This window comes from Suncus etruscus, chromosome 4 (assembly GCF_024139225.1).
Source record: "Suncus etruscus isolate mSunEtr1 chromosome 4, mSunEtr1.pri.cur, whole genome shotgun sequence".
Taxonomy (NCBI): domain Eukaryota; kingdom Metazoa; phylum Chordata; class Mammalia; order Eulipotyphla; family Soricidae; genus Suncus; species Suncus etruscus.
This window is the reverse complement of record NC_064851.1, coordinates 20,583,825-20,608,793: the sequence shown is the minus strand read 5'-3', so window position 1 is coordinate 20,608,793 and position 24,969 is coordinate 20,583,825. Positions and strand designations below refer to the sequence as shown.

The following is a 24,969-nucleotide window of genomic DNA, read 5'->3' as shown; positions in this document are numbered from 1 at the left end:
CTCTTGGGATTTACCCAGGAACAACCTGGGTAAATCAAATGAGGCTGACAGGATGCTAGGGACAAGTGGCTGGGCTTAGCCAAGGCCTAGAGGGCTGCACCCCATTCCTGTTGGGCATCCACAGAGGACCTGGACCTGGGGTCCTCGAGGACAAGGTGCCATCCTGCTGGTGAACTGTGACAGAGACAGTCCCAGGTCTGCCAACATGGACAGTGAGGATGACATCATACTCAACAAGAAAGGTAAAGACCCCAAGAACTCATGGGAGCAGGTTCTGGCTCTTTATCAAGCCCATGTGAGGCAACCTGAACTCTAGAATCACCCCCCAAAACTGGGTTTTTATAGTCATATTCCTGTCTTTGTCCATAGGGAAAGGTGTATACCAGATTCTGAGTGGGCAAATGACCTACTCAGTTCACACAGCAACCAAAGGAAAGTTGAGTCTCCAGGGGATTCCTCCCGGTCCCCATGTTCATTCTGACCCACTTTCCCACCCTAAACTTCACATGAGTCAAGCCTGGAGTCTGAAATCCTTCACAATCATTAAGTCTGACTGTTGGAAAGGAGAGAAATCTCAAAGCCCTAGATCATCTTTGCTTAAAGGATCCTAGGTTAGAATTCTAGAACTACACAGTCTTGAATACCAGGGGATATAGCCCAGAAGCCTCAATAAATAGAGAAATAAAAAATTATGACTATTGCCCCAAATCTATATTCAATCTGCCCTAGATCTCTTCTTTGGACTGAACCTGGCTCTAGTCACTCAAAATCCTCATGTTTTCTCCTTCCACACAAGAGTCACAAGCTCTTCACCCGCAAGTCACAGATAAGGAAATGAAGGCAATTTGCTCAAGGCCACATGGCTATAAGACATGGGCTCGGTCTTGAGCCTGGGGTTCCTGGAAGCAGGATGGGGTTTGGTATAGAGAGATGATAGGGGGCACCGGGCATCTCTGTCACTACCTCCAAAGTATAGCAGGATGCAGGGCACTTGGTCCCCTGTGTAGGAGGTAAGGCCCACTAGCCAAGCCAGGGTGGTGGTCACTAGGGGAATATCTGACCTCACTTATCTGCTGGTGCATTTTGAAGTTTGCCTGCAGCTGGCCTGGCAGGGAACAACCTCTTGCATAGCCACGCACATTCTTAGGTTCCAACTGGACAGTTCCCCTGGGACCCTCCCAGCCCATGGGCTCTCCTAGCACTTTCCACTGTCTCACTCTTTCTTGAGACACCACACTCAGACCTGTTAAGAGCTGAAACAACTGTCCCAGACCTAGGGTACCAACCTATTCCCACTTCATTGCTGAGCCCCGACAGCTATCCACTTGAGATGATTAGCCACCTCTGATGACTGTCAGCCTGTAGTGACTATTCTCATAACAGTTGTCCAGCCTTGCCTTTGTCAGACATCATTTAAGTTGGTCACAAAATTCACTTCAAAAGGAAAAGAGAGACAGGCAGAGAGAAATGTCTGCCATGGGGGGCAATACTGGAGATAAACTGAGGTTATCAAAGGTAAAAGTGTATACTAGTAAAGGAATGAGTGTTGGAATATTGATTGTTTGAAACTCAATCATGAACAACTTTGATAAAGGAAGGAAGGAAGGAAGGAAGGAAGGAAGGAAGGAAGGAAGGAAGGAAGGAAGGAAGGAAGGAAGGAAGGAAGGAAGGAAGGAAGGAAGGAAGGAAGGAAGGAAGGAAGGAAGGGAGAGAGGGAGGGAGGGAGGGAGGAAGGAAGAGAGAGAGGGAGGGAAGAGGAGAGGGAGGGAGGGAGGAAGGGAAGAAGGGAGGGAAGAAGGAGGAAGGAAGGAAAGAACAAAGATAAAAAGAAAGAAAGATAAAAAGAAAATTTACCCTGATAAGACAAAAAAAATAACAACAATGAAGTTCACTTCAGCTCAGTTGCAGGGTAGATTTTTCCATTCATTCAGTCCACAATCCACTGTCCATTGTCTGCCATATGCTTGGCATCATATCAGAAACTTCCAGATTTTCTGGGTTCTAGGAGCTAGGGACAGGGCAGTGAGCAAGAGAAACAAGATCCCAGCTTGGCCAATTTTAGCTGCTAAGCTCATCCTAGTCCACTCAGACCAAAAAAATGGCTTAATTCTAATTCTAAAAGGAACATCTTTGTAAGACTACAAAGAACATATAACTAGGAAAGCCAGTAAAGGGTGGTGTGAGGGGTTGGCCGGGGTCCAGAGGGTTTCAGGGGCTCTTCTTCAGACCTGCAGGACATGTCTCTAGTGACCTTGCACACAAGCACCCCCAGGGACTTCTTCAGAGACCACAGGCTGGTGCTCCATGTGGCCAGAACAGAGATGGACAAAGTCAGAGTGTTTCGTGACAAAGGTAAGTGGTCCTTGGTTGCCCCCTTGGGTTCTCTTCCCATCATCAGGGGTTAACTCCAGGGTGCCGCCTCTATGTAGGGGCCTGCAAGGATGGAAACAGCAAAAGGATGGACCCAGTCTCTGCTGCTGTTTCTAGAACAGGCCTAGGGGACAAAAGCTAGCAAGCAAATTATATATGGGGCAGGAGAGAAAACACAATGGTGGGAGCACAGGCTGCATGCAGAAGCCCAGGTTCCCTCTCCAGACTGAGCACTGAGCCAGGAGCAGTTCCCAAACACCACTCAGTGTAGTGAGGGGAAGGAGAAAGTGGAAAGGAAGGTCCAAGGGTGAGGGCTGTGTAGATAAAGCTTTTCCTTCAAGAGGTGGAGACACCAACTGAGGATTTTGTGCAGACACCCCTTGATCTGACTTGCACTCCAGAGGGAGTGATTAAACTAGCATTACATTTATGACAAGCCAACTCCTTGCCCGTGTTGAGGTTCCATCTTTTCCAGGAAGTCCTCCAGGTATCCCCTTAACAACACTTACACACTTCCTGCTGTGACTTTGACTATTTTGTTTCTTCCCTTCTCACCTATGGAACTCTCTAGAGATCAGGACAGTCTTTAGGACTCCCTAGAGTACTCAGGGATAAAAAGGAGATAAGGGAAACATTTTTAGCTGCCTACAAATTGGACCAGTGTTTAGTCTGGGCCCTCAGCCAGGATGTTTTTGTTTTGTTTTGTATTTTTGTTTTTGTTTTTGGGCCACACATGGCGATGCTCCGGTGTTACTCCTGGCTCTGCGCTCGGAAATCGCTCCTGGCAGCCTCAGGGGACTATACGGAATGTTGGAAATCGAACCTTGGGTCCATCCTGGGTCTGCAGTGTGCAAGACAAATGCCCTACAACTGTGCTATCTCTCCGGCTCCTGCTAGGATGTTCTGACAGTTTCCTAGGGGGCGACCCCACAGGTTTAGCTGGGCAAGACCCAAAGTGTGGACAGGCAATAGCCCTGCAGGCATCCCACCCCCAAGATATGCAGAGGCAGGGACTCAGGCCTGACTTCCCCTCCTTTCCCCAGGGGACAAACAGTCATCCAAGTTCAAGGCAATCCTGGGTCCACAGCAGCCTGCCCACACCCTGGACCTTCCAGGGGGGCAGCACAAAGCAGACTTCTACGTGGAGGGCCTCACCTTCCCTGATGCTGACTTCCCGGGGCTGGTCTCCCTCAACATCTCCCTGCTGGATGCATCTGACCAGGTAGGTCAGAACAAGGGTTAGGGCAGGACCAGTGGGAAATGGGGAGAGTGAGGCTGGACCAGCATACAGTGATGCCCTACCTCCCTGCAGGGGCTTCCTGAAGCTCTGCTCTTCCAAGATTCTGTGCCCTTCCGTGTGGCCCCCTGGATCATGACCCCCAATACTCAAACCCCCAAAGAGGTATACGTGTGCAGGTGAGAGCCCCCTGGGGTGCTGGGTGGGAGCCACACCCATGAGCTGGACCATCAGGCTTATGGGGGCTTTGTGGCTGATTTAGGACCCTAAAATGGGGCTGGGAGATAAGGGACTGATTTACCTCTGCACCCAGACTGCCTGAGCTCTCACCATCCTTGGGACCCCTGACCACCTCTGTGAATTTATTGCTCAGAATTCTATCTTTATGAAAATGCATGTTCTGGGCCAGAGAGATGTTTCAAGGGCTAGAACATGGGTTTTATTTGCAAAAGTTCTGATATCAAACCCCTAGTCTGCATGGTTCCCCAGCTCTCTGAGAGCTGGTAGAAGTCCCTAAACACCCCTAGGTGTGGTTCCTAACAGCCAAAAAAAAAAAAATAAAAAGAAAGAAAAATTCATGGATGAGAGACAAAATACAAATATGAGGCATTTGCCTAGCATGTGACTGATACCAACCTCATTTTAATCCAGGCACCAAAATTGGTCATCCAAGGAAGGACTATTAGGCATAGCCCCTGAGTTTTACTGAGTGTGGCCTAAAATTAAAAAAAAATTTTCAATAAATAAAACACAGCATTCTAGCCAACCTAAACTTTTGGATGTTGCCTCAGAGCAGGGTCCCTCTGCGTTTAATAAGCTGCTGAAGGACCATCATCCATCTGCTGTCTGACTCCCTCTCTTTTTTTTTGGTTTTTGGTTTTTGGGCCACACCTGGTGATGCTCAGGGGTTACTCCTGGCTATGCGCTCAGAAGTCGCTCCTGGCTTGGGGGACCATATGGGACACCGGGGGATTGAACCTCCGTCCATCCAAGGCTAGCGCAGGCAAGGCAGGCACCTAACCTCTAGTGCCACCGCCCGGCCCCATCCCCCCTCTCTTAAATATATTGAGGTCTCTCACTCCTGTGTAATCTTGGGCGTAAATGAGGCAAATGTGCACTGGAGAGATAATACAGTGGATGAGGAGATTGTCTTGACAAAGAAATATTGGTGGTCAACCTGGATTTGATTCCCTAGCACCCCATATGGTTCCACAAGCCCTGCCAGGAGAGGTCCCTGAGCTCAGAGCCAGGGGTAAGTCCTAAACACCACTGAGGTTACCCCCCCAAAAAAAACAAAACAACAAAAGTGATCATTCTCATGGGGAATGCATCCAGGCCTGGGTTTGAACGCTTGTGTTGGCCCAGGTGGAAGAACCTTCCACATTGGCTCCCCATTTATCTCCTTCCTCTTGAGCAAGGGGCCCCACAAGTCCATCCTTTACCCTGAAGGACCAACACTTTGAGCCCTCCCCAGCACTAGCAACTGAGTGCAGAGTGCCAAGAAGCTTCTCTTGGCTCCTTTTAGCACAGAAGAAAATGAGGACTTCTTGATGGCAGTAGCGGAACTGGCCAAGAAAGCCCAGTGCAAGCTGACTGTGTGCCCTGCAGAGGAGTACATGGAGGACCGATGGATGCAGGTACTGCCATGGTTTATGGCTGGGGACAGAGGGTTCCTGGGGTCCAGCCTGGCTCCACCAGGGATTTAAAAATCCCTGAGGGAATCTCACTTTGGGGGGGGTCCCAGCAAAATAGCTTAATTGACACTTGGCAAGGTGTTGTCTATCTATCAGGTCATCACAATGAGGGCCCCTTTCTGGCTTGAATCCTCTCATGTGACCCCAGACACCACACACACACACACACACACACACACACACCATGTGTAGCACCAGCCTGCCAAGAACCTGTATCCCATCTTCCTATTTAGGGTCTTGCTGACACCCCCATTTTGACAGAAGCTTCCAAGAGAGAGGCTGAGTCCTGCTTATCACAACACTCAGCACTCAGCACTTGGCATCGGGCAGTGCCAGAGACTCTGACTGGCCTCAACCCAATATTCTTATTGCTCCTTAAAGTGCCCCAAGACTTTCCCCTCTCTCCTCTCACCTTCATATCTCTCCCTGTCACTGCCCTCCCAGACCCTGAACCCCTCTTCTCAGCCGAAGGCCTCTCCAGGCGATGCACCTATCCTCTTGAATCCACATATCCAAACACAGAAAACTGCTACTAGACTTCTTTTTTATAATCTTTTATTGAGGGGAGTACCAAAAGTGCTAGAAGGCAAGTTTCTGCACAGTGGAGAGTTATTCAGTTAGGGCTGCCAGTGACTTGAACACCAGGGATTGATTGAATCAGGGACTCCAGCCCTCTGAGCATCTTCCCAGTCCACCAGCTTTAACCTATAAGAATGGCCATTTCATGAGGCATGGAATAATGGTAATTCATGTCTAGTGTCACAAATTATCTGACTCCTTTCTGAGCTTTCTGTACTCCATGGGTCAGAGCCTTTCCTGTCACCTCAAGGAAGGGCCCTTGTTGGCCTCTTCCCTACCTATAGGATCTCAGCTTAATAAGGTCCCCATGAAGTCTTCTCTGTCCTGTACTGGCTACATAGTGTTCCTCCTCTGTGTCCCTTCCAATCAACCACATCATTCTTGCGACTTGGATTCTGTGTGGGAAATCCTTCCAACAAGTTCTGCTTTCTCAGAGCAATTTTACCAGGTGGGGTCAAATATTCCACATGAGGATAGGAGAAATGGTATAGTTGTTAGGGCACTTATCTAGGAGCGATCCCTGAGTACAAGCCAGGCGAAAGTCCTGAGCACCATGAGTGGAGATGGTCCCTGACCCTTTCCTAGTTCTAGGTACAGAGCTGAGACCCATAGCCTGCATAAAGTGCCTTCCCACTGTTCTTGCACAGGACGAGATGGAGATTGGCTACATCCAAGCCCCACATCAGATGCTGCCGGTGGTCTTTGACTCTCCGAGGAATGGAGGCCTGAAAGACTTTCCCAAATACATGCTGGTATGTGCTGAAGGTCTGGATAGGGAGTGGGGAGGAACACCCCTGAAACTCTGGCCTTGAAGCTTGGTTCTCCTTACCCATCTCCCAGAAACACCCCCAGTTTCTGCAGATATAATTTTACATTAGCACCCCCCCCCCCCCGTTTAATGGGATTATGTGATTTTTGCTTTTATTAGGATCCGATCTGGCCCTACCTTCCCCACAAACCCTTTGGACAGTGATTCATACCATCATCCATCCTGCCCAAGAGGGAGGTCAGATTTGGGCATCATCCTTCCACCCAACATGCTCTCTTACAGCAAGATAGGGTTTGGGGGCCGGAGCAATAGCACAGTGGGTAGGGTATTTGCCTTGCATCTGGCTGACCTAGGTTCGATCTCCTGCATCCCATATGGTTTCTCAAGCACCATCAGGAGTAATTCCTGAGCACAGAACCAGGAGTAACTCCCTAAATGTGGCCTAATCCCTGAAAAAAGAAGATGGAGGAGAGTGGAACAATAGCATAGCAGTAGGGCATTTGCCTTGCATGCAGCCAACCTGGGATGGTCCCTGGTTCGATTCTCAGCATCCCATATGATTCCCCTGAGCCTGCTAGGAGTGATTTCTGAGTGCAGAACAGGAGTTAGCCCTGAGCACTGTGGTGTGACCCAAAAACCAGAAAAAAAAAAAAAAGATGGAGGTGGGGCCTTTCCTGAGGGTCTAGCTGGAGGCTCTGTCTCCCGTTGGGCTCAGCCTTAATGTAGGTTAGGAGACCCTGCTTGAGATTTGGAGTGAGGTATTTCTGAATCAGTAAGGGGATTTCTGAGCTGTGGGTTTATTTGCCATTCTGTAGGATTGGAGGTGGGGTAACATTTTGCTGAGTCTGGCTTGACTCGTCTAGCCAGTACATGCAAACTCAGCCCAGAATTATAAATCATCATAATTGTGACTTTTCTGAGTGGGCACGCTGTGTCCGTCACAGTGCTGAAATCTTTCCAGGCAGTGACTCATTTCACTCAACCACTGTCCACAGAGCTGCTTTCTCAAGGCCACAGAAAAGAAGAGGAGATGCTGAAGGTCAAGCCAGGCCTGGTCTAGGGCCATGCTCCCCGTCATCACCCACATATTGCATAGCCAGGAGGACACCAGGTCTGCACCCACGATCCAGGGGGCAGAGGCAGAACCAAAGGTCTTAGGACAGAAGCTGGTTCAGGAACCACAGGCCACAGGAGAGATGAGGGGGCCATAGAGCAGGGGACCAGGGAGTGAGGGTTGAGCTGAGTACTCTTGAGACCATAGCTAGCAGGATTTCCTGAGCATAGTGCAGAGAGAGAGGGTGGGGGGGAAGAGAGGAGAGAGAGAGAGAGAGAGAGAGAGAGAGAGAGAGAGAGAGAGAAGAGAGGAGAGAGATAAACAGATAGAGAGAGAAACAGAGAGAGAAACAGAGAGAGAGAAACAGAGAAACAGAGAGAGAGAGAGAGAGAGAGAGAAAGAGAGAGAGAGAGAGAGAGAGAGAGAGAGAGAGAGAGAGAGAAGCCAAGGATGAATCAGAGTTTGGTGAGTGGAGACAGAGAGGATGTGGCAGGGAGTAAAAGGGGACCAGTTAGTCACTCTCCCAGGGGGGCAGTTGGAAGAGCAACAGGCACCTGACTAGAGTATGGGAGAGAAGTGGAGAGGGGAGGTGAAGGTCAGTGCCCATATCTGTGGGGTCTACATCCCTCAATCTTGCCAACTGCAATAGTGTTTAGGCCTTGGGTGGTGGTATCCATATAGAACACCTATGGCTTTCCTTTTCCTTATTTTGTTGTCATCATTTTTCATTTTTATTTATTTAGTTTGGTTTGGGGGCACACCTTATTATTTGGCATCACTCCTGGCAAGTTCATAGAACCATTATGTGGTATTGGGGATCAAAGCCAGGTTGGCCATGTGTAAGACAAATGCCCTACCTGCTGTACTAGCTCCCCAGTCCCTCTCTTTGTCCTTATTCCCTAAACAAGACAGGATAACAGCCATTGACATTGTGCCAGTATTCCAGCAATCTAGAAGTGGTTTGAGGTCTGGGGAGATACAAGTAAGTGAATGCAAACACAATGCTGTTTTAGAGAAGGATATGTCAAATACTGTGGGCCTTGATATTGGCAGGGCAGCTCCCTTACTAAGGGGGTGAACCAATTCCCCAGAGGTACCAAGGGATGAATGTAAATGATAACATGTGAGTCTGTGAAAGGCTTTCTACCAACCTGAGCAAGACCATTCAAGGATGGGGAGAAAGTAGAGAAGTATAAAGAACAGGAATAGAACCAAACAGACATGGGAAGTGACTTGGTGAGCCCATAGGATGTCAGGTTGACAGGGATCTTATAGAGAAAAGAGGGGGGAAGGCATTGGGGATAACAGTTGGGTTGGTTTCTTTTTTTTTTAATTTTTATTTTGACCAAAGTGGATTACAAATCTTTCTTTTTTTTTTCTTTCCTTTTTTTTATATTCCATGATTATTTTTTTTTACACCACCCATCACCAGTGCAACATTCCCATCACCAATGTCCCAAGTCTCCCTCCTCCCCACCCGACCCCCGCCTGTACTCTAAACAGGTTCTCAATTTCCCTCATACATTCTCATTATTAGGACAGTTCAAAATGTAGTTATTTATCCAACTAAACTCATCACTCTTTGTGATGAGCTTCCTGAGGTGAGCTGGAACTTCCAGCTCTTTTCTCTTTTGTGTCTGAAAGTTATTATTGCAAGAATGTCTTTCATTTTTCTTAAAACCCATAAATGTGTGAGACCATTCTGCGTTTTTCTCTCTCTCTCTGACTTATTTCACTCAGCATAATAGATTCCGTGTACATCCATGTATAGGAAAATTTCATGACTTCATCTCTCCTGACAGCTGCATAATATTCCATTGTGTATATGTACCACAGTTTCTTTAGCCATTCGTCTGTTGAAGGGCATCTTGGTTGTTTCCAGAGTCTTGCTATGGTAAATAGTGCTGCAATGAATATAGGTGTAAGGAAGGGGTTTTTGTATTGTATTTTTGTGTTCCTAGGGTATATTCCTAGGAGTGGTATAGCTAGATTACAAATCTTTCACAGTAATTTTTAGGTACATAGTGACATTGAATCAGGGGCATTCCCACCACCAATGTTGTCCTCCCTCCACCTCTGTTCCCAACATGCATCCCATATCCCCCTTCTTTACTCCCCAGTGTGCTAGTGTAAGTGGTCCCCTCTGTGTCTAGCATGTTGTAGAACCATTTTTAAGCTTGTCAATTCACAGGCCTCCTTGGGCTAATCATCTTCAAAAAATATAGCCACACTCTCGAGTGAGAATCTACTTCAAGAGTGTTTGGGAGGGCCCGGAGAGATAGCACAGCGGCATTTGCCTTGCAAGCAGCCGATCCAGGACCAAAGGTGGTTGGTTCGAATCCCGGTGTCCCATATGGTCCCCCATGCCTGCCAGGAGCTATTTCTGAGCAGACAGCCAGGAGTAACCCCTGAGCACCGCCGGGTGTGGCCCAAAAACCAAAAAAAACCAAAAAAAAAAAAAATCCTTGTGTATCTCTAGCTTGTTGGGGGCCGGGAAGGTGGCACTAGAGGTAAGGTGTCTACCTTGCAAGCGCTAGCGTAGGACGGACCACGGTTCGATCCCCCGGCGTCCCATATGGTCCCCCCAAGCCAGGGGCGATTTCTGAGCGCATAGCCAGGAGTAACCCCTGAGCGTCAAATGGGGGTGGCCCAAAAACCAAAAAAAAAAAAAAAAAAAAAAAAAAAAAAAAGAGTGTTTGGGGTGGAGGGGGGAGCTGGAGTGACAGTATAACCTTGCAAGTAGCTCTGACACCCCATATGTCCCCCTGAGCCCTACCAAGAGTGATCCCTGAGCACAAAGTCAGAAGTAAGTCCTCAGCACTACTGGAGGGGGGGGAAGGGAAGGGAAGGGAAGGGAAGGGAAGGGAAGGGAAGGGAAGGGAAGGGAAGGGAAGGGAAGGGAAGGGAAGGGAAGGGAAGGGAAGGGAAGGGAAGGGAAGGGAAGGGAAGGGAAGGGAAGGGAAGGGAAGGGAAGGGAAGGGAAGGGAAGGGAAGGGAAGGGAAGGGAAGGGAAGGGAAGGGAAGGGAAGGGAAGGGAAGGGAAGGGAAGGGAAGGGAAGGGAAGGGAAGGAGAAAAAGTGTTTAGGGGAGTGGGAGGTGCTACATCCAGGGCCACAACCTTAATTGCAGAATGCTAGAGAGGTAGATCCAGTAATGGCCCTCAACTATGTCCTCTGAGACTTTCCATTCAAGAGAACTTACAATGTGGTGTGTCTGAGGATCTTGTCCTGGAGAGCATAGTGAGTCTAATGATCCTTCTTCAGGGAATGAGGGAGAGCCAGGAAATAGTAGAAAGAGAGGATGTAGTGATGTGCTTTGAAAAAAGGAGGAAATTGGGCCCGGAGAGATAGCACAGCGGAGTTTGCCTTGCAAGCAGCCGATCCAGGACCAAAGGTGGTTGGTTTGAATTCCGGTGTCCCATATGGTCCCCCGTGCCTGCCAGGAGCTATTTTTGAGCAGACAGCCAGGAATAACCCCTGAGCACTGCCGGGTGTGACCCAAAAATAAAAATAAAAAATAAAAAAAAGGAGGAAAGCTTACCAACTAAGATGACTGAGAAAGAAAAATCTGAAGCAGCAGAGGGCAGCAAGGACTCATTGGCTCAATGAGTTGAGCACATACTTTGCTTGCAGGAGGTCCCAGGTTCGATTCGTGATACCACATGATTCCCCAAGTACTACCAGCTATGACCTAAAACCAAAAAAAAAAAAAAAAAACCAGAGACTGGAGAGCATAGGGTTAAGGCACTTCCCTTGAATGTAGCTGATCATGGTTCTATCCTTGGCAATGCTTATGGTCCTCTGGGCACTGAAACAAACAACAAAAAGTTTGGGACCTAGAAAGTCATGCACCATTTTTTTGTTTTTGTTTTGGGGCCACATTCAGTGATGCTCAGGAGTTATTCCTGGCTCTGCGCTCAGAAATTGCTCCGGGTTCGGGGGACCATATAGGATGCCAGGGATCAAGCCCAGGTCCATCCTGGGTCAGCTATTGCTCCGGCCCTGCCATGCACCATTCTAAGCATATTTTCCTTGCTGAAAAAAAAGGTTAGAAATGAGATTGGGGATGGAGGGTCAAAGTGATAGCATAGAGGTAGGGTGTTTCCCTTGCACATTGCGGATCCAGAATGGACCCAGGTTTGATCCCTGGCATGCCTTTGGTCCCCCGAGCTGGCCAGGAGCGATTTCTGAGTGTAGAGCCAGGAGTAACCCCTGAGCGCTGCCGGGTGTGACCCCCCAGAAAAAAAAAGATTCCTTTTATGTTTATTTATGTATTTATTTTTTATTTTTGGGCCACATCCAGCAGTGCTCAGGGATTACTCCTGGCTTTGTGCTCAAAAATCGCTCCTGGCAGGCTCAGGGGATCATATGGGATGCTGGGATTCAAACCACCATCCTTCTGCATGCAAGGCAAATGCCTTACCTCCATGCTATCTCTCTGGCCCCAAAAGGAATCTTTTTTAAAAATGAGATGTGTCCAGATCACATCTCTGATGCATGCAGAGTCCTAAGTCCAGTCCCTGGTTTCTCAAGCACTATGACCCAAAATGAACAACCAAAAATGTCTTTGGGGGGATTGGGGAGACACAACTGGGGAGAGCTCAAGTGGGCAAACACAGGCATAGCATATTAAAACTCTGAATTCAATCCCCTGTACCACATGGTCCTATGAGCCCTGCTGTGACCAAGCTCCAAACTGCCAATTGACATCTGGCTGAGTTCTGAATAGGTGGCCCCTGAAAAACAAGGACACCATGTGGGTTTGTTACTCAGCCCAGGTTAGAGTTACAAAGCTACCAACGTGCATTAAGGACCCTACAAAAATTGGTTCTTTTCTTACCCATCTGACTATTCTTCCCTCATTCCACTGAAGATAACAAAACAGCTCCAAGCCTGCAGCTGGTCCTTGCTGACAGCCTGCCTGAGGCCAGATCATCTTTAAATTCACCTCATCAGGAGACACAGTTCAATAACCCCTGGCTCTTTCTTCTACCATTTCAGGGTTCAGATTTTGGTTATGTGACTCGAGGGCCCCAAAAGGAAGGAGCTACTGATCTTGACTCCTTTGGGAATCTGGAAGTGAGTCCTCCAGTCACAGTTGGAGGGAAGAAATACCCTCTGGGCAGAATTCTTATTGGAAGCAGTCTTTACCCCAGGTGAGAAGGGAGGGCAGGGGAGGAATGGAGCTAAGGAAAAACAGAATTACTTTATTCCCATCCCAGGAGAGAAAGCGGGAGGAATCCACCAGCAACCAGGGACAAAAGGCGTAGGGGTGGGAAAGACCCAAGTTCAAAGCCCAGCATTGCCACTTCGGCCGCATCTGTCAGTGACTATTTGCTGAGCCCTATTGGGATGTCAGGCACTATTCAAGGAAAGCATGGCTATGACTGGCACAAGGCAATTTGCAGCCACTATTCTAGGCAAAAAAATGCCAGAGAAAGAAACAACTGTCAAAGCATACTGAAATCCAGGAGAAGGGGAGTTGTCTACCAGGGCCTCTCTGATCCCCTACTTTTTTTTTTTTTTTTTTTTTTTTTTTTTGGTTTTTGGGCCACACCCTGTGACGCTCAGGGGTTACTCCTGGTTATGTGCTCAGAAGTTGCTCCTGGCTTCTTGGGGGACCATATGGGATGCCGGGGGATCGAACCGCGGTCCGTCTTAGGCTAGCGCAGGCAAGGCAGGCACCTTACCTCCAGCGCCACCGCCCGGCCCCATGATCCCCTACTTTTGAGCTGAGACCTGGTGACAAGAAAAAAGATAGGATGTGGCAATTCTCACCAGATGGGGGCATCTGTGTAAAGGCCCTGGGGCTGTGTAAATTTGGGGCTCAGAAAGGATAGAACAACTATAAACCGAGTGAGCAGAGTTCCAGTCACAAAGGAAGTTGGGAGAATTGGAGAGATTGCAGGATGCTTGCTTTGTACACCGCTGACCTAATTTTGATCTCCAACACCATATATGATTCCCCCAAAGCCCATCAGAAGTAATCCCTGAGCACTGCCAGGTGAGAGTGAAGATCCAAAAACCAAAACTAGGAACAAATATGAAAAGAGTTTGGAGGCAAAGCCAGAAGAAGCAAAAACTCAAAGAGATAAAGGATCAGCTTCAGGCCCAGGTCTCCCCAACTGCAGAACACCTGTCTCTGCACACACACACACACACACACACACACACACACACACACACACACACACACACACACACACACACACACACACACCTTTCACCCACAACAGCAGCATCCAGGGCTGGACAAGCAGTTATCTGACTCTGTGTCTCTCAGAGTTCTCCCAGAAAACTGAGAGGATAGTTCTTAAACATTTCAGGTGTTTGTGGATCTGGAAAGAATGCCCCTAAGTCCCCTAAACCTAAAACCTAAAGCCCTTCCCTGATTGAAGGATCCCTTAGCTCAGAGCCTCCCTATGGAAAGCTGCCTCCCTCCCACCCCCGACCCCACACCTCCCATAACATTTCCGGTCGGTCCTGTGTTCCAGCACCAGCAGCCAGGACATGCACCAGGCCCTCCTGGACTTCTTGGGGGCCCAGCTGGTACAGGCCCCGATAAAGCTCTACTCTGATTGGTTGCTCGTGGGTCACATCGACGAGTTCCTGAGCTTCGTGCCTGCTCCCAACCAGGTGCAGGAGGGGATTCTCCCTGGGTTGCATAGCAGGGGCCTGACTCCATTTCTCCCTCTCCCTTCCTCCAGGGTGCCCCCAGTTCTGTTGTCGGACCACAGTAACCTCAGAAGCCCCATGGGCTCACAAGGACCTCTAACCCCCATGTTTCTGCCTCTAGGGCTTCCGGCTGCTCCTGGCCAGCCCCAGGTCCTGCTACAAACTGTTTCAGGAGCAGCTGAAGCAGGGCCGCGGGGAGGCTGTGCTGTTCGAAGGCAAGAGTAAGTCAACCCCAAGGCAGGAGCAATACTACAGTGGGGAAAGCATTTGCCTTGCATGGAGCCAACCTGAGTTTAATTCCTGATCTCCTGCAGGCAGAATCAGGAATAACCCCTGAGCATCACTGGACGTGGCTCTAAAGTAAAAGCAATGATTTAAAAAAAAAAAAAAACTGCTCTGCTCTGCCTCTTCTTCCATCCCAGCACCTACTTCTGCCTTTATGTGGCATCTGTCTGGTGAACTTGCACAGCAGACGCCCTCTGAGAACGCTCTGCCCAGGGATCCAGGCTGAATAAGGGAATGAATGCCCCGTGAACAGAGTAGGTCCTAGTCCGTGGGGTTCACAGATGGGCAAGTGAGTCAAAGAAAATGTGAGGGCCCAAGAATAAGTTCAATCAGCTGGACACATATTTTCCATGCAGGAGGCCCATGTTGGATCCCCAGCACCACTGGGGCTGGGGCAACTGCTAAGCAGAGCCAGGAGAAAGCCCTGTGCACTACCAAGTGTGTTCCCTGATCCCTCCCACCCAAAAAACCACAATATAGGCACAAGGGTTCACAACAAACCAAACCTCTATTGGGAGACCAGAGAAATGTCTAAATGGGTAGAGCATCTAATTTGCTTGCAGGATCTTTGGGTTCAGTCCCTGGCACTGCAGGCCCACCTGAGTATGAAAAAACTCTGAGCACTGAGCCAGGAGTAGTAGCCTTTAAGCACCACTAGGAATGTCCCCAAATTTTTAAAATCTTCTATGTTAGGAGTGATTACTCTGCCATTATATCCATGGGTAAAAACTCAATCCCCAAACTCCCACACTCAGCCTCAATACCGACTGGGAAGAGGGAATCAAATCTCTGAATTCACCTGCCTTTTTTTTTTTTTCTTTTTCTTCATTATAGAAAAGAAACAGCCAAAAATAAAGGAAATTCTTTCCAACAAGAAACTTCGGGAACACAATTCCTATGCAGAGGTATTAGACTGGGGGTATACAGAGTGAGGCTGCCTAACCCCACCTCAACCAGCCCTAGAGACTTGAGGAGCTTCTGGGCTTGGTTCAGAAGAGGAAGAGGGACCCCCCCACCCACCCAAGGGAACATACTTGAAGTGGAAAAAAAGGAAGCTAAGGGGGCTGAAGCAATAGCACAGCAAGTAGGCAGGTAGGGTATTTGCCTTGCTTGCAGCCGACCTGGGTTCAAGCCCCAGCATCCCATATGATCCCCTGAGCCTTCAAGGAGTAATTCCTGAGTGTAGATTCAGAAATAAACCCTGAGTACCACCAGGTATGGCCCAAACAAACAAACAAACAAACACAAATATAAATAAGTAAAAGGCAAATAAGTGGACTCAGAGAAAGAGAACAGACCTCCAGGGGATCAGCTGTCAGACACTCGGAGAGATTGGGCAGGTCAGGGGCAGGAAGACCAAGTGGCTCTTGTTGCCAGCCAGCCCACCACCATCCCCAGCCAGGCAGTGGGGGCGCAGCTGGCCCACCCCAGGAAACCTCTTCCCATCCCACCCTGTCCCTTTCCCAGAGCTGCATCGACTGGAACCGGGAGGTGCTGAAGCGGGAGTTGGGCCTTTCAGAGCAAGACATCATCGACATCCCCCAGCTCTTTGACCTCCGGAAGGATGGCAGAGGATTCCTCAAGGCTGAGGCCTATTTCCCAAACATGGTGAGGAGGCAGCATGGGGGGGGGGGGGGGTTAAGAGTTTGAGGGCCTGAAGTTAGCAGCCAGGCAGGCAGTGGCATGGATCCCTGAGGCAGGGGCTGTGTAATTCCAAGCAGCAGAGACCAAGCACCTTTGGGTTCCTCTAGGGTGCTGGAGGGCAAAGGCCACTCACAGATGAAGAGCAGATAGGGAGGTCTCTGGCATTAAATAAGAGAACACAGTTGGCAACTGGTGCTGGGAAAGATGCTCAAAAGACTGACAAGCACATACTTTGCATGGGGGACACTCGCCTCAATTTCCAGCACTGTGTCCCAGATGTGGCCCCAAATCCACAAACAAGCACAGGATCTAGAACCAAGGTCTAGCTACAGAAACCAAGCCCCCAACAGCCTGAGCCTTTGTCCCCTTGGGCATTCCTGCCCACAGGTCACTCTCAGGGTGCATCTGGAAAGTGGGGGGTGAAAGTGGGGCCACCTCTTCAGGCTAGGGGCAGAAAGACCTCTCTATACAGGTGAGGCAGCCCTCCCTAAGTACAGTCACCCTATGAAGGTGACTCTAAAGTCTTGGTCAGAAATATTTAATACTTAAGTACTTAATACCTAACTACTTAATACCCACACACACCATCTTGGAATCATGTTGGATCTTTGATTTGTTTTGGTTTCTGGCTGCTCCCAGTAGTGCCCTTTGGGGGACCACATGGTTCTGGGTTCTGAGCTTCCTGGATGCGGACTTCATATTGCAGAAATTTCTCCCTTTGAGTTTTCTCACCAGCCCCCCAACTCTGGAGGTGTGGAAAGAGGCTGAAGTCATTTAGCCTCCTTCTAGCCTATTCCTGTCTTTTCTAAGAATACTAGTTCTACTAGAATCCATCAGTCTTCCCTTCCCCCACCCTTGGTCCCCGGGTATCCAGAGTGGACCCAATAGTTTCTACACAGTGTTTTTTCTTTTTTTTTGGTTTTTGGGCCACACCGTTTGACGCTCAGGGGTTACTCCTGGCGATGTGCTCAGAAATCACCCCTGGCTTGGGGGGACCATATGGGACACCAGGGGATCGAACCGCAGTCCGTCCTATGCTAGTGCTTGCAAGGCAGACACCTTACCTCTAGCGCCACCTTCCCGGCCCCTTCTTTTGCTTTCTTACATTTAGAGAGTTTGGAGGGAGCAATACAGTGAATCAAACCCATACATGTAAACCAAATACTCTGCCACTGACCCTATCTCATTTATTTGAGGGCCACTCCTACCACTCCTGCACTATGCTTGGGGAACAATGTGGTGCCAAGGATAGAAGCCAGGCCTCCCACATGCAAAAAGCCAAGCAAACACTTCAGACCTCTCAGCCTTCTTTCTGGCTTTGATTTGAAAACAGTAGTTTTCAAACTGGGTTTCCCAGACTCCAAGACATTACTCCAGACCCAGGGGTTCACAGTCATTCTGTTTTATACATTAAGATTCTCAAAATATTTTGTTTAGAAAGAAGGGTTCTTGGGGCCAGAGTGATAGTACAGTGGTAGAGCATTTACCTTGGATGCAGCAAACCTGGAACAGACCTGAGTTCAATCTCCAGCATCCCATATGGTCCCTGGAGCCTGCCAGGATGCAGAGCCAAAAGTAACTCCTGAGGGATGCTGGGCATGGCAAAGAAAGGAGAGGACAGGAGAGGAGAGGAGAGGAGAGGAGGGGAGAGGAGGGGAGGGGAGGGGGAGGGGGAGGGGAGAGGAGGGGAGGAGGAAGGAAAAGAGAGAAAGAAGAAAGAAAAAAGAAATGAAGGAAGGAAGAAAGGAAGGAAGGAAGGAAGGAAGGAGAGAGAGAGAGAGAGAGAGAGAAAGAAAGAAAGAAAGAAAGAAAGAAAGAAAGAAAGAAAGAAAGAAAGAAAGAAAGAAAGAAAGAAAGAAAGAAAGAAAGAAAGAAAGAAAGAAAGAAAGAAAGAAAGAAAGAAAGAAAGAAAGAAAGAAAGAAAGAAAGAAAGAAAGAAAGAAAGAAAGAAAGAAAGAAAGAAAGAAAGAAAGAAAGAAAGAAAGAAAGAAAGAAAGAAAGAAAGAAAGAAAGAAAGAAAGAAAGAAAGAAAGAAAGAAAAAGTAAGAAGTTGCTTGGGGTCAAAGCACAGTGGATAGGGCATTTGCCTTGCACATCGCTGACCTGGGTTTGGCTGTTGGCATCCCATATGGTTGGTCCCTGAGCCTGCCAGAAGTGATTTTTGAGTACAGAGCCAGGAGGGTGAGCAGAGCCTGAGTGTCACTGGGTATGGTCCAAAAGGAGGAGGAGGAGGAGGAGAAGGAAGAAGATGAGGAGGAGGAAGAGGAAGAGTAGGGAGAAAGAGGAGGATTCTTGGGGCTGAGAGATAGTGCAATAGGTATAGATAGTACCTATATGCCTCATATACAGCTGACCCAGGTTTGATCCCCAGCATCCCATATGGTTCCCTGATTCCACCAGAAATGAGTTCTGAATGCAGAAATAGGATTAAGTCCTGAGCATTGACAGGTTTGCTGAAAAAAAGAAAAAAAGAAAGGAAGATAGAAAAGTTCCTTGGCAGAGCAAGGCAACCCATCTCTCCTATGGAATTCAATAGATCCCACAACATTTGGGTTCTTCTCTGCTGCTACCCAATCTGGTTTCTTGCTCAGGAAAGAAAGTGGATTGAGGAACTGGGGCTGAGCTAATGACAAATAGGATGCAGCAAGCAGAGGCCTGACTCTAGGCCTTCACTGAGTAAAGCCCCTGCCAGGCCATGGAAAAGAGTCACAACTCACCCCAAGATCCCTCCTGGAGGTGGGAGGAATGTCCAATTGGCCAAGGAATATAGAGCACAAGTCCTCAGTTGTGGCTAAGCAACCATAGAGACTGATGCTGAGGCTTCTGGACTCTTGGGCTGACTATGCTGACATATCCCGGTCCTTAGAGCCATGGAAGCATGTTTGGCCTCATTGCCTTATGAGGCCCAGAGGCATGAGTGACTTATCCAAGTTCACTAGGAGTAGAAGGTCTAGGACCACAACTCATATTAACCTGAGGCCCACATCCTTGTTTTGCTTCCTTGCCAGGCCTCTCAACAGAATAAAGGAAACTGAGTCATTTGTGGTATAAAAGTGTTAGAAAAGAGGCAGTTGCTTATTCATTCAATATTCTGTGCACGTGCCCACCTTGAGCTAGGCACTGCCTGGAAGCACTGGGGACATTGGAGAAGGCAACAACAACCTGCCATAGTTCTGATGTTTCCCGGACAGCACTGAAGGGGCTGCATTTTGAGCTAGGCCTTGAGTAAAAGAGTTTTCTAGAAAGCAGCATGTGGGAAGTGAAAGTCCAGTGTGAAGGGCTTTACAATCAGAACTCTACACGTGGGCCTGGAGAGATAGCATAGCAGCGTTTGCCTTGCAAGCAGCTGATCCAGGACCTAAGGTGGTTGGTTCGAATCCCGGTGTCCCATATGGTCCCCCGTGCCTGCCAGGAGCTATTTCTGAGCAGACAGCCAGGAGTAACCCCTGAGCACCACTGGGTGTGGACCAAAAACACAAAAAACAAAAAACAAAAAAGAACTCCACACGTAGGCCTAGCTCCTAGCCCAGTTGGTGGCCTGAGGGAACCCTCATTACTTGTCTTAGTCTCAGTTTCCTTATCTGTAAAGCACTCAGCAGACAGAGCATAGGTTTTGCTTGCAGAAACCCTGAGTCCCAGCACAGAGCTGAGAGTAGAAGCTGACACTGCCATGTGTGCCCTAAAAAATTTAAAAAGAACTGAGGCCAGAGTCGTGGTTCGGGCCCGGAGAGATAGCACAGGGGTGTTTGCCTTGCAAGCAGCCGATCCAGGACCAAAGGTGGTTGGTTCGAATCCCGGTGTCCCATATGGTCCCCCGTGCCTGCCAGGAGCTATTTCTGAGCAGACAGCCAGGAGTAACCCCTGAGCACCGCCGGGTGTGGACCAAAAAAACAAACAAAACAAAAAAACAGAGTGGTGGTACAAGTGATAGGGCGCTGGCCTTGCACACTACTAACCTAGGATAGAACTCGGTTCGATCCCAGGCATCCCATATGGTCCCTCAAATCAGGAGCAATTTCTGAGCACATAGCCAGGAGTAAACCCTGAGCTTCACCTGGTGTGGCCCAAAAACAAACAAACAAAAAAAAATGTTAGAGCTGGAAAGAGAATAGCAGATAGGACACTTGCCTTGCACATGAACAGTCCTGATTTCGGACACCCTTATGTCCTTCAAGAATCACTGGGAGTCATTCCTGAGTTCAGAGCCAGGAGTAAGCCCTGAGCATTGCCAAGTGCAGTAATAATAATTTTTTAAATGTAAAGAAAAAGGGAAAGTTGATGAGGATGTGCCACCCCTGACTCTTTCCTGTCCCTCATAGGTCAATATGCTGGTGCTCGGCAAACACCTGGGCATCCCCAAGCCCTTCGGACCCATCGTCAATGGCCACTGTTGCCTGGAAGAGAAGGTGCGTGCACTGCTGGAGCCACTAGGCCTGCACTGTACCTTCATCGATGACTTCTATACTTACCACATCAGGCAAGGGGAGGTGCACTGCGGCACCAACGTGCGTCGGCAGCCCTTCTCCTTCAAGTGGTGGCACATGGAGCCTTGACCGTGCCTCCCTCTCTCTCTGGGGGAGTTTCCAGCCAGAGGCTCCAATCCTCGCCCTAAGCACAGCAAAAGCTCTGCTTCCTGGGGTCACCTGCCTTCCTCGGGTTGGCCTCCTAGCTTTCCTGAGGATCCCTTGCCTCTGGGGTCCCCTCGGGACATCATACCATGGTCCTAGCATTGCAAAAGTAATGTGAGCTGTGAGAAGTTTGCAGTAAAGCATTATAATCACTGTGGATATGAAGTCACACTTTTATTCATTCACTCAGGTCAGGATAAATGGAATCCATGTTCTGCCTGCATCTTTTGTTCCCAGGACTTCTAATTGGTATAAAAATTTCTTGATGATCTAGTTGATTTTAAGCATTGGAGAGAGAGGGAAAGTTGAGTACTGCCCTATTCCCACTAGAGTATATTAGATTTGTGCTCCAAGTTGTGTTGAAATCAGCTCCCAAACTGCCAGCCAGGTGAACCTCCTGAGGCCTAGAAACTTTCATGTGTGGACAGAAGGTAGGATAGGGCATTAGCCTTGAACTCAGCCAGGCTGTATTCTATCCCCAGCACCTCATATGGTTCCCTAAGCACCTGCCAGGTGTGATCCCTCAGTGTAGAGCCAAAAATAATCCTTGAGCACCACCAGGTGTGGCCCAAAACTAAAACAATGACAACTTGAAAAATCAAAGAAAAAAAACTCATTGTCTGTGTATACACATATAAAACACACAGGTATTCATATCTAACCCACTCCCCTGTGTGTATACATCACAATAAAAATACAATTGTAAAAGTTCAGGGCTTGAGCGATAGCACAGTGGTAGAGCATTTGCCTTGCATGCGGCAACCTGGAACGAACCCAGTTTGGATCCCCTCCATATGCATCCCATATGGTCCCCCAAAACTGCCAGGAGTGATTTCTGATCACAGAACATGAGTAACCCCTGAGCACTGCTGGGTGTGGCCTAAAAACCAAGAAAAAAATTGTAGTACACAGCATGGCTGGAGAGAGAACTCAGAAAGCTGTGATACTTGCTTTCTCTGGGGGAAGCTGGGGTGGTGTCCTAACCACTGCTGAAATCAGGTGTAGACCCTAAGGGGCCTACAAAAAAATAAAATAAAAGAAATATATCCCAGATTTGAGGCACATAGAGGCAGAAAGATCAGTTTTTTCTATGGGAGACAAAGCCACGTCCATGTCAGACTCTTCTTAAATCACAGACACCAGCTTCCCAAGGCCAGAGTGGGACCCAGTAATATATTCCAGATTACAGTACCCTCTGAAAAAAAAGTAAGATGTGTGAGGCTCTGGTTCCACCCCCAGGAATCCAAAACATGAGACCAAGGTAATAAAAGAACTCAGAGATCTTAAGAATTTGACAGTTTGGACACACCCAGATAGTGTGAGTTTTTGTTCTCACTTCTCTGCTCCACTCTACCAGCCTGAAAACTCCAAAACCAGCTGCTGTATGCAGTACTGAGAGTGGGTCTTGAGGTTGTGGGACAAAGATCGAGCCCCTCTGTATCTTTGTCATAGACTGTGAGACCCTGAGCAGTGGGGGCCTATGGATGGTGAAGCCTACAACAGCTGAAACTCTGCATTCAACCTTGAATCCCTGGAAGTCCCCCAAGAATTGGCCCTTGGTATCAGCAGGAAGCTGGTCCCAGCACTCTCCTGTGGTTGCAGGGCTGCAGCAAGCAGAAGGCCCTTGAGGAAAGTAGAGCCCTCTAGGTTGCTCCATGAACCTTCACACCCAGGAGAATCTCCCTCTACCAAGCTTTGGAGATTCCCCATTAGACAGAGCCTAACCAGGGCAGGAAACAGTGCCCCAGAATCTATCCTTCAGCAACCCTCCACTCTGAGTATGGGAGCAAAGGAGAAAACAGGGACAGAGGTTGGAGCAAAACTGGATAAAAACCAAATGATTCCTGCCTACCCAAGTTGGCTTCTTTCAAACCAAAGAGAAGCCAAAGCAATATATAGCACAGGAAATAGGGTATTTGCCTTGCAGGAAGCTGACCAGGGTTTGATCCTCAGCATCCCAAATGGTCCCATACCCCTGGTCACTATCTAGTATGGCCCAATCCCTGCTCCAAGCTAGGACAGCCCTGTGTGGAACATGAGAAACAGGAATAGATGGGGCCGGCGAGGTGGCGCTAGAGGTAAGGTGTCTGCCTTGCAAGCGCTAGCCAAGGATCAGGACCGTGGTTCGATCCCCCGGCGTCCCATATGGTCCCTCCAAGCCAGGGGCAATTTCTGAGCCTTAGCCAGGAGTAACCCCTGAGCATTAAATGTGTGTGGCCCGAAAAACCAAAAAAAAAAAGAAACAGGAATAGAAATAGTGCAGCTTTTCCCCGTATTGGACTGTGAATTGAACAAAGCTCTAGAAGGACATGTAGCACTTGTACTGTTTGTTTGGGTAAAAATAAAGAGAGAACAGGGGGGCTGGAGTGGTGGGACAGCAGTAGGGCGTTTTCCTTGCATGCAGCTGACCCAGGACGCACCAAGGTTCAATCCCCCAGCGTTCCATATGGCCCCCTCAAGCCAGGAGCGATTCCTGAGTGCAGAGCCAGGAGTAATGCATCAACAGGTGTGACCCAGAAACAAACAAAATAAAGAGCAGGGGACAGGCACATGCTTGGCATACACATTCCCAAAGACAAAAGGGACCCACGCTCAATATCTCCACAAAAGGGACTGAGCCGGTTAAGAGTCAGAGCCAGGGCCCGGAGAGATAGCTCAGTGGTGTTGCCTTGCAAGCAGCCGATCCAGGACATAAGGTGGTTGGTTCAAATCCCAGTGTCCTATATGGTCCTCCGTGCCTGCCAGGAGCTATTTCTGAGCCGACAGCCAGGAGTAACTCCTGAGCACTGCCGGGTGTAGCCCAAAAACCAAAAAAAAAAAAAGAGAGAGAGAGAGAGAGAGAGAGAGAGAGAGCCAGAGAGAGTTGAAAATTCCTCCTGCCTGCTCTTATGTTCCTTTTGAATGTGGCGCTAATGACAGGCACTGCCTATTGAAAATAACTTAAAACATGTTTCATGGGGGTGGGAGATAGTACAGCAGGTAATGCACTTGCCTTGCAGGCAATTAAACCACATTCAACTCCCAGCATCCCAGATAGCTCCCTAAGCCTATTACTGAGCCCAGAACTAGGTCTGAGCTCTGAGCACTACCAGGTATGGACCTAAGAAAATCAGAAACATGGTTTGCTGGTCAAACTCATGGGCTGGCATGGGAACTCTCTTTTCTTCATTCTGTGAGCTCATCAGAGATGGGGAGCAACTGGTGACTTAGCTCAGCCAGGACACCTCCATTCTTTTACTTCCTCGAGCATGTCCAGAAAGTTCCCCCTAGTCATCCGGGGCTGGGAGAGAGAGAAAGAGATGTTTCTGGCTTGTACTCCCAAGATTTGCCAGGCCCAAAAAAATTCAGCTTTAAAAAATTTCCTCAAACAAATCAAAGCAACAACAGAAACCAGTTGCTGAGCAGTAGTACAGCAGAAGGGACTTTTCCTTGCAAGCAGCAGACCCTGGTTCAGTCTTCAGCATTCCATATGCTCTCCCCACCTGAGCTCACCAAGAGTGATCCCTGAGCACAGAACCAGGAGTAAATCCTGAACACCGCCAGGTATGGCTAAAAAACTAAAAACATAAAAACAAAAAAGGGCTTTCTTGACCACTGTTTGCCATCAGCAGTGAGAATTGATCTTCTGCAGGACTTCAAAAAAACGCTCACCCATGGGGCCAGAGTGTTAGCACAGTGATCGGGTTTTGGCCTTGACGCGGATGACCCAGGACGGAGACAGATTAAATTCCCAGCATCCTATATGGTTCCCCGAGCCTGCCAGGAGCGATTTCTGAATGCAGAGCCAGGAGTAACTCTTGAGAGCCACCAGGTGTGGCCAACAACAAACAAAACAAGAATACGCTCACCTCAAACACAGGCCCCACTATGCCACCCTGACCATTATTACCCCCAACTACCCTGAACCCCTTGGTGTCTGATAGCTATCTTACCCAAGTGTCCTCCCATACCCCAGCCTGGTCAGCCAGAGGGGCACCAGCCCCCCAAGCCCTGATGGCTCCCAGCTGCAGGTTCTTCCATGTGCTCCTGCTCTCT

At 48.7% G+C, this 24,969-nt stretch overlaps 2 protein-coding genes across 3 annotated transcripts in view; one reads left to right on the top strand and one right to left on the bottom strand.

Annotated features, from left to right (window-relative positions):
- The window catches only part of PADI4 (peptidyl arginine deiminase 4), a 44,663-nt gene extending 23,804 nt beyond the window's left edge, over positions 1-20,859 (top strand). The window contains exons 5-16 of the mRNA XM_049772025.1: positions 125-242; positions 2,227-2,352; positions 3,414-3,592; positions 3,683-3,786; positions 5,133-5,244; positions 6,528-6,632; positions 12,704-12,858; positions 14,197-14,338; positions 14,499-14,598; positions 15,497-15,567; positions 16,130-16,270; positions 20,626-20,859. Of these exons, the coding sequence (XP_049627982.1) occupies positions 125-242; positions 2,227-2,352; positions 3,414-3,592; positions 3,683-3,786; positions 5,133-5,244; positions 6,528-6,632; positions 12,704-12,858; positions 14,197-14,338; positions 14,499-14,598; positions 15,497-15,567; positions 16,130-16,270; positions 20,626-20,859 (1,587 nt within the window). The remainder of the gene's footprint in view (positions 1-124; positions 243-2,226; positions 2,353-3,413; positions 3,593-3,682; positions 3,787-5,132; positions 5,245-6,527; positions 6,633-12,703; positions 12,859-14,196; positions 14,339-14,498; positions 14,599-15,496; positions 15,568-16,129; positions 16,271-20,625) is intronic.
- Positions 1-24,969, bottom strand: part of PADI2 (peptidyl arginine deiminase 2) — a 651,199-nt gene that overhangs the window by 279,913 nt on the left and 346,317 nt on the right. The window lies entirely within an intron of this gene.